Source organism: Telmatherina bonti (genome assembly GCF_933228915.1).
Source record: "Telmatherina bonti genome assembly, chromosome: 5".
Taxonomy (NCBI): Eukaryota; Metazoa; Chordata; class Actinopteri; order Atheriniformes; family Telmatherinidae; genus Telmatherina; species Telmatherina bonti.
The window spans coordinates 22,343,894-22,362,745 of NC_136623.1; the positions used below are offsets into that span (position 1 = coordinate 22,343,894).

Sequence of the window (18,852 nt, forward strand, 5' to 3'; positions counted from 1 at the left end):
GTTGGCAGATGTCGGGCTACTTTAGCTGTTTTCCAAAGATTCTTGGGATTGGCACCACTTGATGAGAATTAGCAGATCTGATTGCCTGCATGGTTTTATTTCTGCATTGGCAAAAGGCAAGCCAATTGACAGGAGATTGAGAGGACCTGGCTTTCTGCCATAAAGTATTTTTAAGGCGAATCAAGTCAGCCAGATCAGGGGAGAACCAAGGACTATACCAATTCTTGGTTCGTAATCTTAACAGTGGGACATGTTTATCTATAATGGTTCCAAATAATTTTTTAAAGTAAGAGCAAGCATTGGACGCAGGGGGGATGAGGTTAATTCTGTCCCAATTCTTAGCTGCTACATCATGTAAAAAGAGCTGGGTTTCAAATTTCTTCAGGGAACGTTTGGTTACAATCAAAAGTGGGCATTTAACTGAAAGCCCAGAGTGAATACATTCAATAGCACAGTGATAATGCAGCTGAAACTGAACAATTAAACTGTCTCGGCTAATTGTACAATCTACATTTTAAAAAGTTGAGCAGGTAAGTTCATTTTATGGTTTATTAGCTGCTGTTGTGGAATTTCAGTCTTGATCTTTTCTATAACGGATTTTTACCATTTTAAATTCCAACATTAATAAGATAATGCACTGAAATAAATTAGATAATATTTTAAAATGGAACTACATTACAGTGCAAAAAGCCTCCAGCAACTTATTATTTATTAGTACTTTTTTTTCCCAAGAAGCTAGTTTTTTTCATTCTTTTAAAAATGATCTTGAGCAATATTTTTTGAGCTTTCTTAGAATCTTTCAACGTTTTATATTTGGACATTCACTGCTTTTTCATTTATCCAGTCATTGTACCTAACCATTTTCAGAGTGAGTTCTTGTTTTTGTTATTTGTTAAACCACTTAACACTGACCTAGGAATCACTCTGAATATAAAAGGCGCCAAAACCAAGGGGTGAGCAAGGGTTGTGTCCACACAAGAGTAAAAATTCAGCTAATAACACATTCTAAATGGTATTTGGTTTCATCTCCTGAAAATAACAGTGATACACTTTGATAGGCATAAAAATAGTACTTTTACACCAACAAACTGATTTCCAGAAAGATATTAGATATATCAGCTGTGTGTTGAAGAAATTGGACAAGTGGAAGACAAAATAAGAATTGACAAGACTACTATAGTATGTGAAAAATAGCAAATAATCCATTAAAGTCATTAAACAAGGCCTTGAGATGCACCTGACTGTTCAGTTGACCAATCTACTATTCAGTAAACAAATTAAATGATTTTCAACAGTGGGAATTGTAACATTGAAAAATGATCAGAAGGAAATTCAGAGAAAAGGCTGAAGGATCCCATATTATACAAGACCTGAACTAAAATTTGTCAGCAACAGGTGTTTTTTTAAATTATGTATCTTTGCCGGTGTCCAGGACCTCAACACCTCTGAAGCAAGGTAGAATTATCATGGCAGAAAACGAAACAAGAGGCAGTCAATATTGAAAGAAAAACTGAAAGAAACTTGGAGAACTAGTGTATATCTGAAAACTGTTTCAAGAAACTACAATGAGCTTGTCTAAAAGGAATGATACTGGACATAGCAAATATTAACTATTAAGCCTGTAAGAACTGTACAATCTGTGCTTTTGCCTCAAATATTGTTTTTCCGGGTATGTTGTTAGATGATTAAATCAACTTCTGTATCTCTTTTTTTTCCTTGTCAATATATAAAAAATAGCTGATGGCTCCAGGTTTTCTCATGGTGCTGTAAAAATGTATCTATTAGGCAGTTTTACAGTATGGATGGGTGGGTGCAATTGGACCATAAGTGGACTTAGTGTTTATGAGCTAATTGTGGAAAATGTGAATCACTACTTTTATGGTTAAAATCACCACATGAAAAAAACAAATTTTCAGTCTCTAGTTTTTGCATCGCAATCCAAGAAAGTGTACCAAGTGTGCTCAGTCTGTTGTGCAAGTTCTAAGCTTTCAGATTTCAGTTTATTAAACATGATTTTCTGTACAAGCAATAGCCTATTGCTGCTGGAAGTGAAAGACTACTCACATGACCACCTTATTAACATGACTAACACACATATTGAATGCACATATTTTAAGCTGTTTTTTGTCAATTGTTGAACCTGAGAAAAAAAAGTGTTGTGTGCTTTTTACTGCCAAGCAGCTGTAGCCTCATCTTACTGTGACTCATATGTCTACAAAAAGCTACCCAGTTTAAATCTTGGGAAATACACTCCACATAGTAGCAGGGGAATGGAAAGCAACTTCTCATAACCCCATTAAGCATACAGTAAGGGCACTGGCTGCCATTTCCTTGCCTTTAAATGATTCACTTTGAATTGAAGGAAAATTAATGCCAGGAATGTGAGCTGAACTAAGGTACTAAATCCAGAGTTGCAGAGAGTTACACATTCACTGTACAGAAGAAGATCAAAAGTGAGACTGTGTGGAGACAGAGCTCTGTCATACTCCTAAATTGATCAAAGGCTTCCCCTTTGGATTTCTGCAAAAGAAAGCTCTTTAAAATAAATAAAGAAAATTGGTTGGCATCTATATAGATATATTGAATAACTTCTGGATGCTGTTGTGGTACAAATTGTCAGATGGCTTTTGCTCATTTGGGTGCATATTTTTTTATTTAGGAGATGACTACAAACTGTGCTGCAAGTGTTACATTCCAGTTCGTGGTGCAAAAAAAATTAGAGGGAGTGGAAATCAAAACAAGATTCATTATAGATATTGGAAACAGCTCCTCACAGTAGTGCAGTGGCAGTAGCCTAATAATGTTGATTGTATGTCTTGCACCAGCAGCTCCCCACTGGCTTGACAAATATGCAATAGTTAAATTTCACGGTTTATAAAAAGAGCTATGTTCCTATGTACTTCCTCTCTCTCACTTACATACAGATACACGGTAGCTTTCAGTAGCTTTTCCTGCACAGTAAAGGGAAAAAAAATCACTATGAAATAATACCAGTCACTGCAGGTTTAACACTGTGTGATCTTCACAGCAAATCTAAACAAGACTTTAAATTCTTGCTAAATTCTTTCAAGGCTTGTCCTCACAACCAAAAAGCAGTCAAAAGAAATTAATGGCATTACCCTGAAACTGGCAGGTGTCAAGCCAACAATAATCCAAAAGTTATCCTGGCATCATTACAGCATTCTCCATGGCTTCTCACCACACACTTCAGGAGACTGAATGGGGCTCTTCTAATGCAGGAGACATGTCCAGACATGTAGCACTGAAACATACTTACTGGACTGGGAACTCTGTGTGATGCAAAAATTAGGACATAGAAGGTGGTTTTCCACTACTTCTTCTGCTTCTGTAGGAACTTACCTAAAACATCAAATCAACCATCATATTTTCTATGCTGACGTTGCAGTCTAATATAAGTTGTGGCAACAGTCCAGATGACGTAGTTTGGGAGAAAGTAATAAAAAAAAATTTTTTTTTTAAAAAGCCAAACCCTGACTAAAAATATAAAACTAGTTTGATCTCTATCTGTGATTGTGAGATAATTAAATTTCTTTCTAAATGCTTAGTTGGCTAGCTAGGTAGCTAATTAAATAGCCAGCTAAATAAAGAAACAGCTTTTGGAAGGTAGCTCTCTTTTATTATTGGAAAATTAAATATGGTGGCAAAAAAATATACTAAATGTTACAATCTTTATGAAATTATTTAACATTGAAGATGAATGTATTTATTAAAGGCCTTATAAAATGCTGAGTTAGCTATTTGTTTAGCTAACTAGCTATGGATATTTTTCAAAACTGTCTTTGTAAGTTTGTAAGTTTAGATACTTTATGTGTTTGTTAAAAGGAGAAACTATGCCATTCAGGGAAAGTATATACTGGTAACAATAAAACTTTATTTACTTACTTGTCAACTTAATAAATTATAAAAGTTGTTTATCAAAAATTAATATTATTCATTTATTCAGTGGAGCCACATGTACTACTCTTACTTTGAGTAAACATATATTGATATTAAGTTTTATATAAGTTTGTCTGTACCAACTATCAGCAAAGTTCAGTACATTCTTGTTATGCCGTTATTAGTCAAACCATGAGGGTCAACATTATACGAGTTTTTCTGTCTTTTTTGCAGTTTTCAAGATAAAAATTAAAAACATTACATTCTGCCTTATCCTCTACATGGAAGGATTTGTGTCAGCATTCAATGTTTTGGTCTGGTTTGTTTTTAACTGTTTGTACATGTTAGATTAGAAAACTCTCTAAGAATATCCTTTATAGTTTCTAGTTTTCAGTGAAATCCAGCTGGGTTTCACTTGTTCTTTCTAAAGCTTCTGAACAACAGGAAATCTTGATGATTTATGAAAAGTACATTTTGGGGCAAAGTTCATTACAAGAGAGCAACCACAAGGAAATTGCTTACATTAGTAATAATGAGACAAGTTCAAATATTCGTCTTGGTATCAGGAGGGCATGTGGTATCAGAGGAGGATGTAAATAACCCCAACTCTGTCTTGTCTGAGAGCAGACTTGTCTGCCATGGCATGCTCCACTTTGGAAGGAACAACATGCATACTCTACACTATGTGGGGAGAATGTGAAAGTGCTTGCTGCCATGGCAACAAGGCAGCTCCACAGTCTCCAGTCCCCATTAAGAAAGATGGGTGGCAACGTGGCTGTAGCTCAATGGTGGTGTAGCATGACACACTGAAAGAGCCTATTGAAAGCCTGTGAATTCAGTAGTTAATGAAAAGAGCAAAAGGACAGCAAACCCATCAGGCAGGTGATACCGACCTCACCTTCCTTTTTGAGGCTGTGCACTTGTAAAGGAGTTTGAATATCAGATCTACTCAGTTTTCACTATTTTTACTAAGTTAAATAACATTTAGGTTTAATCAAAGCAACTATGGTCAGGAGCCTCTGAAAAATAATTGATAATGTCAGTTGCAAATTTAGATTTTAATCCAGCAAATACTGTGTTTTTTATAGAAACAAGCAGCATCTAAGTTATTCTAAAGTTAGTATGATGTCAAAGTCTTTCATATTTCAGTATGCAGACCCTGTAAAGAATGATTTGTGAGGTTTTTTTGTTTTTTTTACTCTGATGGTTGTATTTGCTTTGTTAACTCGGCATTGTTACATTTTTAATCTGGACATCTAAAACTAAATATGACACATAACTGAGGCAATGGATTCTAATGTGGAGGATTTAATCAGCCTGTTACAACAGAGTGATTACTACTATTATTTCTATTTTCTGCAAGCATCTTACTAACAAATGCCTTTTAAAAACTATCACATCTTTGCTGTACACTGAAATAACGTTGTGTATTCATGTTGCTAGGGATGACAGATTCCTCTGGCATGACAGGCATAAAATGAATTACTTAAAAGTCATGCTTCTCAGTCAAATGGTTGTGGTTTTACTGTAGGTCACCATTTAACTGAATCCTTTAACTGTGTTTCACATAGGCACTGTGCATGTGGTGGGAGCCAAATTCAGCAGAACAAAACAGATTTCATCCTGAGTCCAAGTGCCAAGACTTTTCATTCAGCTGAAAATAGCAAGGCAGTGCTTACGCACATCTACAGAACATAGTTTAGGCAACTAAAGGATCGGGTGGGAGTAATTTGTGGAGGAGGAATACAGCCACTAAAGGAACTCAGGAAGGTTTGTTCGAGCACATGAACCAAATGAATCAGACAAACACCAGATTGTGTAAAAAAAACTAAACATAAAAAAAAATGTGGAGCCCAGAAGGAAAGTTCTTCTGTTTACCAGATCATGCAGTATAGACAAAGATATAAGGTCAAGAACCACTCTGAAAAATTTGTTTCATTTATAAACATAAATATCACGACAAAACTAAGTGCCAAGTTCGGATTGTGAAGCAATGAGCTTGACCACCTGAAATGGCCTTGGTGACCTCACTTAAAGCTATCCAAATCCTCCTGATCACTGCAAGCTCAGTACCAGCATCACCCAACAGAGGGCCCTACACACAGAATTCAGATTTGCCCTGATTTAATGTACCATACTTTTAATATTTTTTCTGACTGAGAATATGTGCTGTAATGTAAAAAAGCACAATCTCAGTCAATTCTAAGCTTTTAAATATCACAGCAGGATTATATATATATATATTTTATTTTTTTTTTAAATCTCACATGGTCCCCACCAGGTCTTCATTTTATGAATGTGAATATAACTTTTAATACCGAACAATAGGACATAAAATAAAAATTACTAAACAAAATTGAAGCCAAGTGTATACAAATAAATAAGTACAGCCTCACTGCTTCAATAAGAACTTTAATGGTAAGTGACAGTGAGATGCTTTTAATCAAATGGAATTAATAACTGGTCAACAAGTGTGAACACCTCTATAAAAGCAAAGTAGTTTGCTGGTCTGGAGCATTCAGGTGTGTGTTGACTGACTGACCCCAGGAAGAGTAGCTACCACCTTATTGGTGACTAATGGGGATGAACAAATAAATAAATGCAAAGGAGTCAGCAGTGCTGCTGCGTATCAGTGTGGGAGCATTTCCCAGAAAGCTGGAGTACATCCCTGTATAATAAGAGACTATTCATATGTAGCATATTTACGGGAACTGTATTGAAAGGGGCAATCTCTAATGAACTTTCTAAAAGTGGGCATTTCTGCAAGTTCACCCCAAAGTCGGACCATAGAATGAAAACAAAAACAAACAAAAAGAAAAATATTATATATTTATCATGTTCTTTAAAAAGAGCATTGCAACAGAACATAGACTTGCAAAGTTAAGTGTGATAAAACCTGAAATACCTCTGGAATAAATTATTCAGACTGACGAGAAAAATTGAGTTTGGTCTCAAACTGGGCAAAAAGCAAACAAAGACTTCACACCAGCTGTCAAGCAAGGTGGTAGTAGAGTAATGGTTTGGGTGTGTTTAGTAGCCACAGAATCTGGGCACCTTCCAGTCAATGAGTTGAACTCTTCTTTGTACCAAAAGTCAAATGTGTCAACAATTCATGTTTATATCTTGTTTTTCTTTATATATGTGTTCTTGAATGTTTGTCTGGGACAACACATGTAAATTAGCAGTAACACTAACTGGGCAAACATTTACATTTTGCTATTTGTTCCTTTTTAAAAAGAAATATTCAAAAGAGCGCACCTCAAGTTTTCTACTGAATGTCTGAACAAGAAAAGAACTGAGGTCTTGCAATTATTCAGTCCAGACTTCAACCTGACTGAAAGCTGTGGTGGAGCCATGACTGAGCTGCACATAAGTGAATTTCTACTAAATTAAATGAACTGAAGCAAAATTGCAAAGATTGGGCCAGATTTTCTCCACAATGATGTGAAGGATGACTAACGTCATACAGGAAAAAGAAAAGCTTAATTTAAATTATTCCTGCTCAAAGTGGTTACTGAATCATGGGATCTGCTTAGTTTTTACACACTGTTTCTGAATTATTCAGGTTGGTACAACCTTTTTAAATGTATTCCTATACTTCAGTCTGTTTTAACAATCTAAAGGATTTGTGCCTTTCTGGTGTCACAAACTGCTTTGATTAAAAAGAAAAAAAGCTCTGATTCAGAGCCATTTCAATTTGTCATTTTATTGCTATGCAAAAATGTATTCAGAGTAAAAGCTGTAAACAATAAATGCTTTCAGTTCGTCTTCAGTCCAGTGAAGTGGTGAAATGAAAAGATTTTTCCTCTGACGTTCCAGAGGCTGCAGTGATTACATTACAAATAATCCACAAGTGGACAAATGGGTTTATACACATTTTATTTATGTCACACATTCAAGTTTGAATCCTCTGTGTATCTCCTGAAACCAATATAATCTGAGAAACAAAAGAAAGAGCCTCAATTTCTCTGCAGTTTCTCATGCAGCATCCATGGTTGTCTTGACAACTCAAGCACTGCCCTGAAGGGAAAATCTACTGTATTATAAAAAAGCCAAAAAAAACTGTGCTGTAACATATAAAACCAGACGAATCTTGTATTGCTGCACTTCAACACACATATTCACTGCCTCTCTTTATGCTTTTCCATCACTAACCATGAGTTTGTACTCACTTCATAGTTACGTCTATTTTTATAACAGGAAAATGAACTGGAGCAAAGGCAACGCACTATTCTGCAAAATGAGTTCATTCGTATCACATTCGTTCTTATTTATCTTTCATCCCAGAAGGACTTCATTCATAATTTATTGCTATTGTGAGAGGTGATGAATCTAAATGGTGCAGTGCTGATTTTGGCTCAGGGTTTGTACAGTACAAAGATGATTGGGGTGAGAAGCTTCTGTTTTCCTTTTTGTGACCATGGATAATTCTACATTGATACCAAGTCCCTAAAGGTCCACAAAAGAACAACATATGCTTAAAACGTATGAGTGTGTGGATATTTATGGTATCGACTGTTACTTAGTGAAATCTGTTGTTAGACCAGGCATTCATCTCCCTCCCCAGTCAACAGGTCTCCTCTTCATCAACAGCCCTTTCCACTCAGACAGAACACAGCCAGCCTGTAATTAGTGGCTCCACTTGAGAGGAATACCAACAGATTCAGACACACTGAGAGAAGAACAGCAGCATTAACAATGTCAGGACGAATTTCTGCCTGCATCACCATTCCACGTCTTCAAAACACCTGGACCCTGCTGTGTATGAAGAGGCGCTGCCACCTGTTACCATTAAGGAGATAATGAGAAAATAAGGACCTTAATGCCTAAATGTTATCACTGGCTGAGAAGATTTCTGTCCATTTGAGCCCAGACTGTTTACCTCATCTCTCTGGCCTGTGCATGGTTCTGTTCAGACACAAGAACACATGGTTGTCAGAGAAAGCTGTGAGCCCTCCATGCTGCCTGTGGATGACTCCCTTGTTAAAAGAGCCAGAAAGGGTGGCAGGAACTCAGGCTGAACACCACATCAACTCCATACCGTATGGCATGCCATGTGGCAGCAAGGAAGTGGCTTTTTCAAGCATGGCATCAGACACAAAATGACAGGAAATGTGGAAAATATGAAAATATTTCAGACTTAACTATTTGCACACTGAAACAGCTTGAAATATGCTTTTCTTTTTCTCATCATCACATCCTAATCTATGCAGTAAACAAATACTACATATTACAGAAGAAAATAAATGAATAAAGCCAAAAGTAACATTTTCGTTCATTTTTACTCTCCCAAAAATCACTCAGCCATGCTACATTCCCAATGTACAGAAAAAAAATGTTAAAAATTGTCACCAGTTTTTAATGATAAAGAAAATGCACTAGTTTTATAACAACACCTTATTCGGAAAGTTCCCAGTCGAGCTGGTGGTGGTTTTCCAGCATTTCCAGTTCTTAGGGACGGTCTTTGTGTCTCATGGATTTATAAAACCCAGTGCCTATGGTATGATGCATATCAGGCGCAAGTGTCTAGGTGTGTGTATGGCGAGTGAGGTTTGGGGGGGGGGGGGGGTCACTCAGTAATATGGCAGTACCATCTGGGGCTGTCATGTGAAGCTGCCACTTAGTGGGCCTGACACAGTCACCATGTCAACACTTGCCAACAATCAGAGCTTTCACATTCCCTTCCAAGTAGGATGTATGTGAGATGCCAGAAAACTCAAACTATGATAGAAATGCCCTAAAAAGCAGCTGTTCTTAGATTTAGGGAAGATTGTTTTTTGTCGTGAGCAGATGGACGATGGGTCCTTTTCTGATGATGATCACACACAGACTGTTAATATCAACCCAGGAGGAAGCCATGTCCCTGTCAGTCACAGATAAACACTAGATGGAGCCAAACCCTGGGAAGAAAGATCATTTCTACTGAGTTACAGTCTAATCCTGCTGCAAGAGAGAGAGGGAGAGAGAAACATTTTTGGATTCTATCATTATGTTACAGGGTTGATTAATTGAACTGCATGTTAGTTTTTTTTGGGGGGTTTTTTTAAGTAATCTATCTCCTTTCTCTATGAAAATAGACTAAACTGAAGCTTCTGAATGCATTACCCAAACAGCAACATGTCAGTTTGTTCCTCCTATGGTATAAAATAATTGTGCAATATCAAAATTTAGAAAAGAAAACAAATATTGAGTTAAGAAGTAACATAAAGTATGAATTCAATTCAATTTAATTTACAAATACAGCCTATATTCAATTAAATGAAGTAGCAAGCACCATGCCATATTTCAAAAGAAATACGTTTTATTTTTTATTTGTTTTATTGTTTGTATTTTATGCATGTTTATGTTCAATTCGACTAGAAAAACTCATTTCACCAAATTTGAAACTGAGGCACTTTTTAATCGGGTCAGTTACTAACAGGTCAGTGACAATTCACGACTGTGTGAAAGGTTAACAGCAAATGGACAAACATTTAAAAATAACCTTGCACAATTTGAAGCTGCAAAGACTTTGGGGATTTCATCATCTAATGTGCATTATATTGTTATAAGTATTGTGAGAATCCCTGCTGAATTGTGTAGTAAAAATCACTGCGTGAGCTCAGAAAACAACTGTCAGGGTTACCATGTCACCATGCAGAGACCAGCATGTAAAAACAATACAGCAAGTTTAAACTGGAGGAGGAAAGAGATTATCTGGGAATTTATCAGAACTTAGCATCAGTGATAGGTATGATGCTGCTTTATGCAAATGACATGAGTCACTTCCACATATGTTAACATGAGTTCTTAAAGATATGCGTACAGGTTTTGGAGCAAAATATGAAGCCATGCGGAGCATCGTTTTCAGTGAAGGAAGGCTCTGCTTATTTCAGATATTCTGCACATTTTGAAATGTAAATGAAACATAACAATGGTAATATTTTAATGGTTCTGATTTAATGTGTGGGACACTTTAAAGAGAAAGTAAGTGTGTGGGTAAACCTTAGACAATGTGTATCATACCTACTGCATTCATTTAAATCCTTCATGTATCTTTCTTTAAACATCTGTTAAATCATGTCATTCACAACTTCTAGCAAAGGAGTAATTTCAAGATGCAAGACGATTTTTTTAAGCTAAAACTGTGTAACTTAGCCGTTAAGCACATTGTTAAAAGGCAGTAAAATACAGTAATACAAATGGCTCCAAACAAATGTTTGTATACATGTTGCTAGCACCAAATTCAAACGAAAGATTCTTCTTATTTCTTTTTTAACTAATTAATGAAACACCTGTCACAAGGCTGTGATGTGTAGTTTTTGTATTATAAGGTTATACAGGGTTTATTGTTCTACAAATCACTATGTTCTGTTTTTGACAGCTCAAAATCAGCTCTTTAAATACTAATATGTACCTCACATTCACCTGTAATCTGGAAAGAAATACAATAAAATGAAGGCAAAGCTTGTGTTAATAAAAGGTGCATTTACTGTCATTGTTCCCATGTTAAAACAAACTTTTAGCACAGGAACCGATACTGAAAGCAGCATGTAGGTATACATGCAGAAATACAGTGTCTCAGAAATAAACAAAATTCAGAAAAAGTTCATACTGATGTGTTTTAAACTCTGTTGTGTTCCTGAAGAAAGCATTTTCCAAGTATTTTTCTTTTCTTTTTTTTTTTAAATATAAAAACATGCCTCTGTGACTGTTTAAAGTGATTGTAGAAATCTCATCTGGCTACTTCCGTGTCATCTCACCCTGGACCGTTTCACAACAATTGTTCCAGCAACCATATCATAAACAGTCCGGTTGTGCTGGAAGAAGAGTAGTGTGATAAAGGCAGGGAAAAAGAAGGCAATGGAGAAGTTTTTGTTCAAAGCTCGGACAGTTGATCTGTAAGAAAAGATAGAAACATTCATTCTGTTAAATAACTAACGGCTGTGCTTGTTTACTTGCAAACATACAGATAGCTGTTTGCATGGGCTACTCACGCAGACAGAGAGACGTTTGTTGCTGGCATTACAAGCACCCTGTTGGGCTGCACCAGAACTGATGAATCACATGTGACAACTCTGAGTCCGATGAGAAACTTCCCTGGAGTGGCTCCTCCGGCTCCCCAAATGCACACGATCTAAACAGCGAAAGGTGTTGATGGGTTTATTTAACGCAGTCAGGCACTTCAGCCTAACAGCACTGTTTAGCCTCTCATTAAGGCCCATAGATTTAATGAAGAAAACTTTCATACCAGCACTCACCTCATAAAAACACACTAAAATACGGTACACAAGGGCAACAAGCATCATTTTCTGTAGCTCCTCCATTGACGTGTCTTCATCAATCTCCTCCACTATGAAGTGCATGGCGAACTTGGAAACGTCTCTAGAAAACAAAGAAACATTTTTCAGAGAACTCAAGAATATTTCATGTTCTGCATTTTATATTTTTTCTCTATTTTAAAGAGAAAAAAATCTTTTGGCAACTCAACAAATTACAAAAGCTAAAACAACTCACTTGATTCCACTGAGATGCATAACACTGATGATAATGGTTGCTTTGATGAAAAACAATATGCAGAAATCCACCATCTCTGCCATTAATCTTTGGAGAGGTGAAGGGATGATATACTCCCGACCTGATGAAAAAACAGCAGCAAGGTTAATAACAAACAAGTCCCTAACTCTTTCAGGAGTAAAGTGTTTCTTCTTTTCTTGGGAAGCATTTGGCAGAACCAACATTCAACCTGGTCCATCACAACAGCATGCCTTAAAAATTAGATAAAGGCCAGCAACAAATTTGAATTATTTTATTTTATTAAGAACATAAACAAAATGCAAATATGAAAGAAATCAAGATTATTTAAAAGCTGAACATTATGGCTTAAAAGAAATTATATTCTGTTGCAACCAGTTTTCCACATCACCACCATGTCAGCATGCTGGTAAGAAAGTCTCAAACTCAATGAGAGGACATTTATATGACAGTGCAGCAAACAAAAGGAAAGAAAAAGAAAAAAAAAAAACCAAAAGGATATATGCAACAACAACAAAGCAAAAATTACTATTCATATATTTTACAATAAAATTAAAATAAAAAAATATAATGTATGGAGATAGCGCTGTCAGGACAGAAAGAGGGACGTCCAATGACTCTTTGAATCTTACCAAACAGACCACAAATTACTTCTACATAATCTGTATTAATCTGTACATAATCTGTATTTTACTCGTAGTTTTTAGAATACACACACACACACACACACACACACACACACACACACACACACACACATATACATACATATATATACATACATATATATATATATATATATATATATATACATACATATATATATATATATATATATATATATATATATATATATATATCCAAGGTATACATATACTGCATAGATTAAATAGAATAGAATAGAATAGAATAGATAGATAGATAGATAGATAGATAGATAGATAGATAGATAGATAGATAGATAGATAGATAGATAGATACGCACTCAACACATGTGTCTACCTGGTCTCTGAGCGTTTCCGTTCTCCTGCGGCTGGGCGGCTACTGCTGCCCCTACAACGGGTTGTCCGACACGGCCGCTCGGCGAGGTTGGTGCAGGTGGATAAGGCGACAGTGGAAGACCAAACGGACTGGTATGCCAGTTCTGGAAATTGAAATCAAGACCTGCAGACGATCCGCTGGATGGTTGTATAAAATAAGAGTGAGACAGTGTTGATGCTGCTAGCCAGCTTTGCCAGTTCACATATCCAGTGTAGTACTGCCACATCCATGTTTGCAACTTATCGCAGTATTCCGCCGTAGCACGACTTGTAACAGCGTCTTTCTTTCCTTCTGGACTGTCCTGATTTTCTCTTCGGTCGGTAACGTTATCGAGTAGTGGCTGTACTTGTTTGATAAAAGGTTTATTCTTTCCCTTATCGACTTCCATAACTGTGTTTTCTTTGTCAGCCATGTTTGAAGGCGCTGCGTTACGTACAGACGTACTACGCAGGGCACGTCATACGTAACTCCGTATAATTCCTGCGGATAAAGATAAAGTAATAAAGCATATAAAGATAAAATAAGGTCAAAGTTGGAAATGATTCATTAATAATTATAACTTTAAAATGTGATTTCAGTTTTAAGTAGTAAATGTTGTAGACGGAACAAAAATACTTTTACAAAACCCTTACCAAGCTATAGTGTTCAAATAGGCTCTTACTTTTTAAAGCGCCAGCCACCAGGCTTTACGTTTCTACAAGTTAGAAAAGCGGTCAAATTTTAACATTTGAGGTCTTCAGGTTAGCGTTATATAATAATAATTCAATATTAACAAGTAATGGAGCAATACGTCTCATGGTGCTACTTCTGGATTTCTTTCATTAAACCTATTTCAATTTATAATTAATAACCTCTTAAGGGATTACTTTACTGCGGATTAGTAAAGCTTTTTTTGTTTGTTTGTTTGTTTTTGTTGTATGTTCTCACCATTTGTTCCTTTATGTTGGTGGATGCTGGTTAAACAGGGAGTTTGAGACATCTCTATGTATTCCAAAAACATTTTAAGCTCTTTTATTATTTTATGTGTGAGATACATAAGCTTCAAACACTAATCCATTCTGGGTAGGCTAATAGAATGGATTAGTGATTAACTATAATGAAATAATATCTAAAGCAGTCTCCTATTTCTAAGTTGCTATTGTGTCCTTTCATAATTAATGAGTTGTGGATTTTGTCGATTTTGAACAATACAAGAATTTATCAGCTGATGGTGTGATTGTATTTAAGGGGGTAAAGCCATTACTAGGAAGTCTGCTTCTTTAAGCCTCTGCACCCACAAATTAGCCTAAGTAAGTTTAATCCGAAACAAAAGGGTTTCCAAAAAATGTAATTAGTTGAGAAGATTTCAGATTTCTCTACTAAGACAGTTATGTGAATTAACAAAATACGTTGTTGAAACTGGCTTAAATTTAATTTTCCTCAAAACACACAATGTGCAAGTAGCATGATCTTATATAATGTGGCACTCACTGTTGCTTGACCGCCACATGGGGTCACAAACTTTCCCCACAGCCTAGAAATCTTTAAGGATTTGTGCCTCAACTTACTGCTCCAAAGAACCCTAATTAAAACAAATTATGTGCACTTGCTTGAACTCTGCCTCTGTGCACCCAAAACGAGAGGGTTGGTGCAAACTGGGGTTACAATACTAACCCCAAGTAGGGATTTAGTCTCACAGCTCCCCATTTACTCACATCCCTGTCATGAGGGCTGCACATTGCCTTTGCTTCAACAAAAGGCCTTTGTATTTACAGTCCTTTTGCCTTTAAATCTAAATATTTTCAGCTAATCAGATAACTTTCATGAGTAATTAGACCAATAAAAAGTGTTTTTAAAACTGGCTGCAGGCCATGGTGCCAGTCTACAAAAGCCTTGAAAGTAGTTCAAAATTAGGTCAGTGCGTATTGGAATACTGTTGGGAGCCGATTAGTTTTCAAAGTCATTTTTGCCAGAGTCTTATTATGCTGTAATGTGTATTTATTATGCTATGATAATGATTTAGCGTATGAATACTTCAAACTTTCTGAAAGTGCTTTGGGTAAAACAAGATGTTTTTTCCAGTGAAAACCAAATTAGCCTTTTGAATGAGTTATAATGTTGCATGGATATTGTGACATTTGACTATAAGTAAATCTGCATACAGAGGGCAGGATTACTCATCAACCACTAATAAACTGATTAACACAGTTAAAACTTTATTAGCATCTTTTGCAACAGCTCAGTGCATACATTTTCATGATGACCAGAGGTCAAAGCACTAATTAAACAATGTTATGCCGCCTTCTCGTAGGTTCTCACTGCAACAACGTCATCCATGAAACATTTCTGTTGAAACAAGAAATTCACTGTTAGACAGTCATTTTGTCACTCGGTTGAAAATAATGCATAGGTATCTAATTTTTGAAAACAGGCCTGAGGGTATCTGATGGCATCTTCTGGTTTTCTGTTGTGTTGCACAACTATGCAGGTGTGTGTGTGTATGTGTATGTATACATGCATAGTTACTGCTCAGATTTAACTGTTATTTAATGTTTTTTGCCTCTGTAAAGACTTTTTTAACAGTGCAGCACAAATAATTTCACTCACCGTAATAAGTTTTCCGTCTTGAATCTCTCGTTCCAGCGTTGTAGTCTTTCCTTCCCACATTTGTTTCTGCATCAGTTTGCCATTCTCAAGAGTGAATATGGACTTTAAAGAGAGAGAGAAAGAATGGGAAGAAAGAAGGTTAGAAATAAATACTTTCCAATAAATAATGTGTGTTAAGCAACCCACCTTTGTGTTGCGTCCGTCAACTGTTGTCTCATCAAACTCCTCATTCAGCTTGAATTTTATCTCTGTGGTCTTGAAAGTGCTCTCAGCCTTCATTGAAATGACACCATCTTCTCCCAGGCTAACAACTAGTTTAGGCTTGGTCATGTTGCCCATCTGGCGGGTGGCAAAGCCCATACCTACAAGAAAGAGAGGTTTTTAATTAGGATGCTGTTTCTGAATTGATTCTTCACATTGATTCTTTGATAAATCTGCAGTCAATGTGACTTCTGAAACTGATCAGCATTGTTGAAATTATTTCATGGGCATCCTTCCAAGGCATCCATAGAGCCTAATAAATCTTTGATTGAAATTGAATTAAAGTAAAACATACCGACAGCTTTCATGTACTCATCAAAGTTGTCGCTGGAAGTCAAAGTCCAGCTTCCAACAAACTGCTCAACCATGACGGTAAAGATGAAGCTCAGTCTGCTGCACGAACCCAAGATCTTCTGGTAGCGGAGCTCAGATAGACAGAAACTCTTTCAGAACTGTTGCTATATGAAGCCTGAGCGAGCTCGTGCCTGACTCAGGGTTACCAATCATCAGCAGGTTTCAACGTTGCCATGGAAATGAGCGGATTAGGAGGCGTGTGTTTAAATCTGATTCCCATTTTGTGTTTGATCGGAGTGAAAAGTGTGTGTTTTGGCTGGGTTTCCTGACTTCAGCATTATTAGGGAGGCCGCAAATGGTGCAAGCTGATCACCTGATATGTCTGATGTTGTAAGTTGCTCTTGAAGATTGAAAATGTTAAGATTATTGAGCAGCGTTATAATGTAAATCTTTAAGAGTCTACTGTGCATTATATTTCTTGGCTGTACAAATAGTTTATTTTATGAAAAATATTTGGGTATTCAGGTCACTGGGAGTGCAGTTTGTGTTCCCAATCTTTAGACTGATCAAGTTCTTTACTTTCAGACAGTCACTGAAAAAGTTTTCCCTTCTATAGATAAATGTGAAATATACTCAATAAAACTAATATATGCATATCTAAATTTCTTTACGATGTCTATTCTGATGTTTGCAACAAACTGCCTGTGAAAACAGATATTAAAATCTTTTTATATTAATTTGGCTGTATTGATTTTAACCACTAGATGGCGCCATGTGTGAGGCAATTCAAGCAGCCTCTTGAGCAGGGATTTTAAACTGCAGTAGATGTTTCCTTGCACAAAAGCACCTGATTCAAATTTAATGGATCCAAAAACTTTTTCTGAAGTTGTTCACAATAATTAATTTATTGAGACAGAAGTGTTTACATCTGTAGGGAAAGCAAGGAAACACTGCAGAACAATGGCCTCGTTTTGAGATCACAGCTCTGGATTTTGTTTATTTTAGTATTTATTTATTCACTTGTTTGTTTGTTTATTGAGTTGAATGTATATATATATATATATATATATATATATATATATATATATATATATATATATATATATATATATATATATATATATATATACATACATATCTATGGCTAGAGATGCTCCTATATATATATATATACGTATGTATATATATATATATATGTATGTATGTGTATATATATATATATATATATATATATATATATATATATATATATCATCTGATCTCATCTGATCTGAAATTAATTTGAGGAGCATCTCTAGCCATAGATGTATGTATGTATGTATGTATATATATATATATATATATATATATATATATATATATATATATATATATATATATATATATATATATATATATATATATATATATATATATATATACATACACACATACATACATCTATGGCTAGAGATGCTCCTCAAATTAATTTCAGATCAGATGAGTTATCTGCAACAAATTTCCTCAGTAGGATTGAGTAGTAGAGTGTACTGTAGTCCTTACTTGACCTAAGAATGAGGAAGGACATGAAAGAAACTGTTGCATGGGCAGCAATGTTTTACTGAAGAGACCGAGTGCATTAATAATTTATTACTCTTAAAAAGACAACAGATAATGCAATAGTCAAAGAGGCTGGGCTGCCATATATCATGGCATGTTATGAAATAAATGGATTCCTTGTTCTGTCAGCTGGAGTTTTTTTTTTTTTTTTTTGTATACATACAGGTGTCATCCAGCAGGCTCAGAGCCCATCTAATGAACATGAACTCTCACTGGCATCCACAGAGAAGTCCCTTCCTTCTGGTTTTCATCAACACTTCAACCCCCATTGATGGGAGAACAGTGGCCATGAACAAAAGCTGTATATACTGTACAAACACAGCCCTGAACGGCAGCACACTGACTCATTCTTCAATGTGTGTGAGAACGGAGGGGGACCCCTTTCAGCTCCTTTGTGTTGGTGTCTGTCAACAGTGTAGTTGGAGGCAGAGCCTATTGTGGCGGCCAATGTTACGTATTGACACAGGGCCTCGTTCAGCTTGTTCCCAGGGTCCAACCTGAGCACTCATTAATAATGGAGAAACGATCGTCAGGACCAATGAGGAGCTTGCAAATCTGACTGAGCTTGTTGTAAACTACAACTTCATGTATCAGCAGGTAAAACTGAGGTCAAAGCTGATTGTATTGACGCTAAACGTAATCTGACACTGTGAATCTAGG

General features: G+C 36.1%; 2 protein-coding genes across 2 annotated transcripts; both read right to left on the reverse strand.

The window, feature by feature from the left end:
• Nucleotides 1–10,305: 10,305 nt before the first annotated feature.
• Nucleotides 10,306–13,867, reverse strand: LOC306755609 (protein FAM8A1-like). Its single transcript, XM_079240051.1, has 5 exons — nucleotides 13,414–13,867; nucleotides 12,394–12,514; nucleotides 12,138–12,261; nucleotides 11,874–12,013; nucleotides 10,306–11,775 (listed from the first exon to the last, which is right to left on the reverse strand). The coding sequence occupies exons 1-5, from the start codon at nucleotides 13,862–13,864 to the stop codon at nucleotides 11,631–11,633; spliced, it is 981 nt and encodes a 326-aa protein (XP_079096177.1). The 5' UTR covers nucleotides 13,865–13,867; the 3' UTR covers nucleotides 10,306–11,630.
• A 1,856-nt stretch (nucleotides 13,868–15,723) lies between these two features.
• Nucleotides 15,724–16,667, reverse strand: fabp4b (fatty acid binding protein 4b; the record flags this gene model as incomplete). Its single annotated transcript, XM_079240214.1, has 4 exons — nucleotides 15,724–15,777; nucleotides 16,039–16,140; nucleotides 16,225–16,400; nucleotides 16,595–16,667. The coding sequence occupies 4 exons, from the start codon at nucleotides 16,665–16,667 to the stop codon at nucleotides 15,724–15,726; spliced, it is 405 nt and encodes a 134-aa protein (XP_079096340.1).
• Nucleotides 16,668–18,852: the final 2,185 nt, after the last annotated feature.

Bases quoted from the DNA above. Each gene is read 5' to 3' on its own strand.
- LOC306755609 (XM_079240051.1), bottom strand. From the start codon at position 13,864: ATGGCTGACAAAGAAAACACAGTTATGGAAGTCGATAAGGGAAAGAAT. The intron at 12,262-12,393 runs GTGAGTTGTTTT...TTTGTTTTCTAG, and splicing joins ATGCATCTCAGTGGAATCAA to AGACGTTTCCAAGTTCGCCA. The intron at 12,014-12,137 runs GTGAGTGCTGGT...TTCGCTGTTTAG, and splicing joins TTTTAGTGTGTTTTTATGAG to ATCGTGTGCATTTGGGGAGC.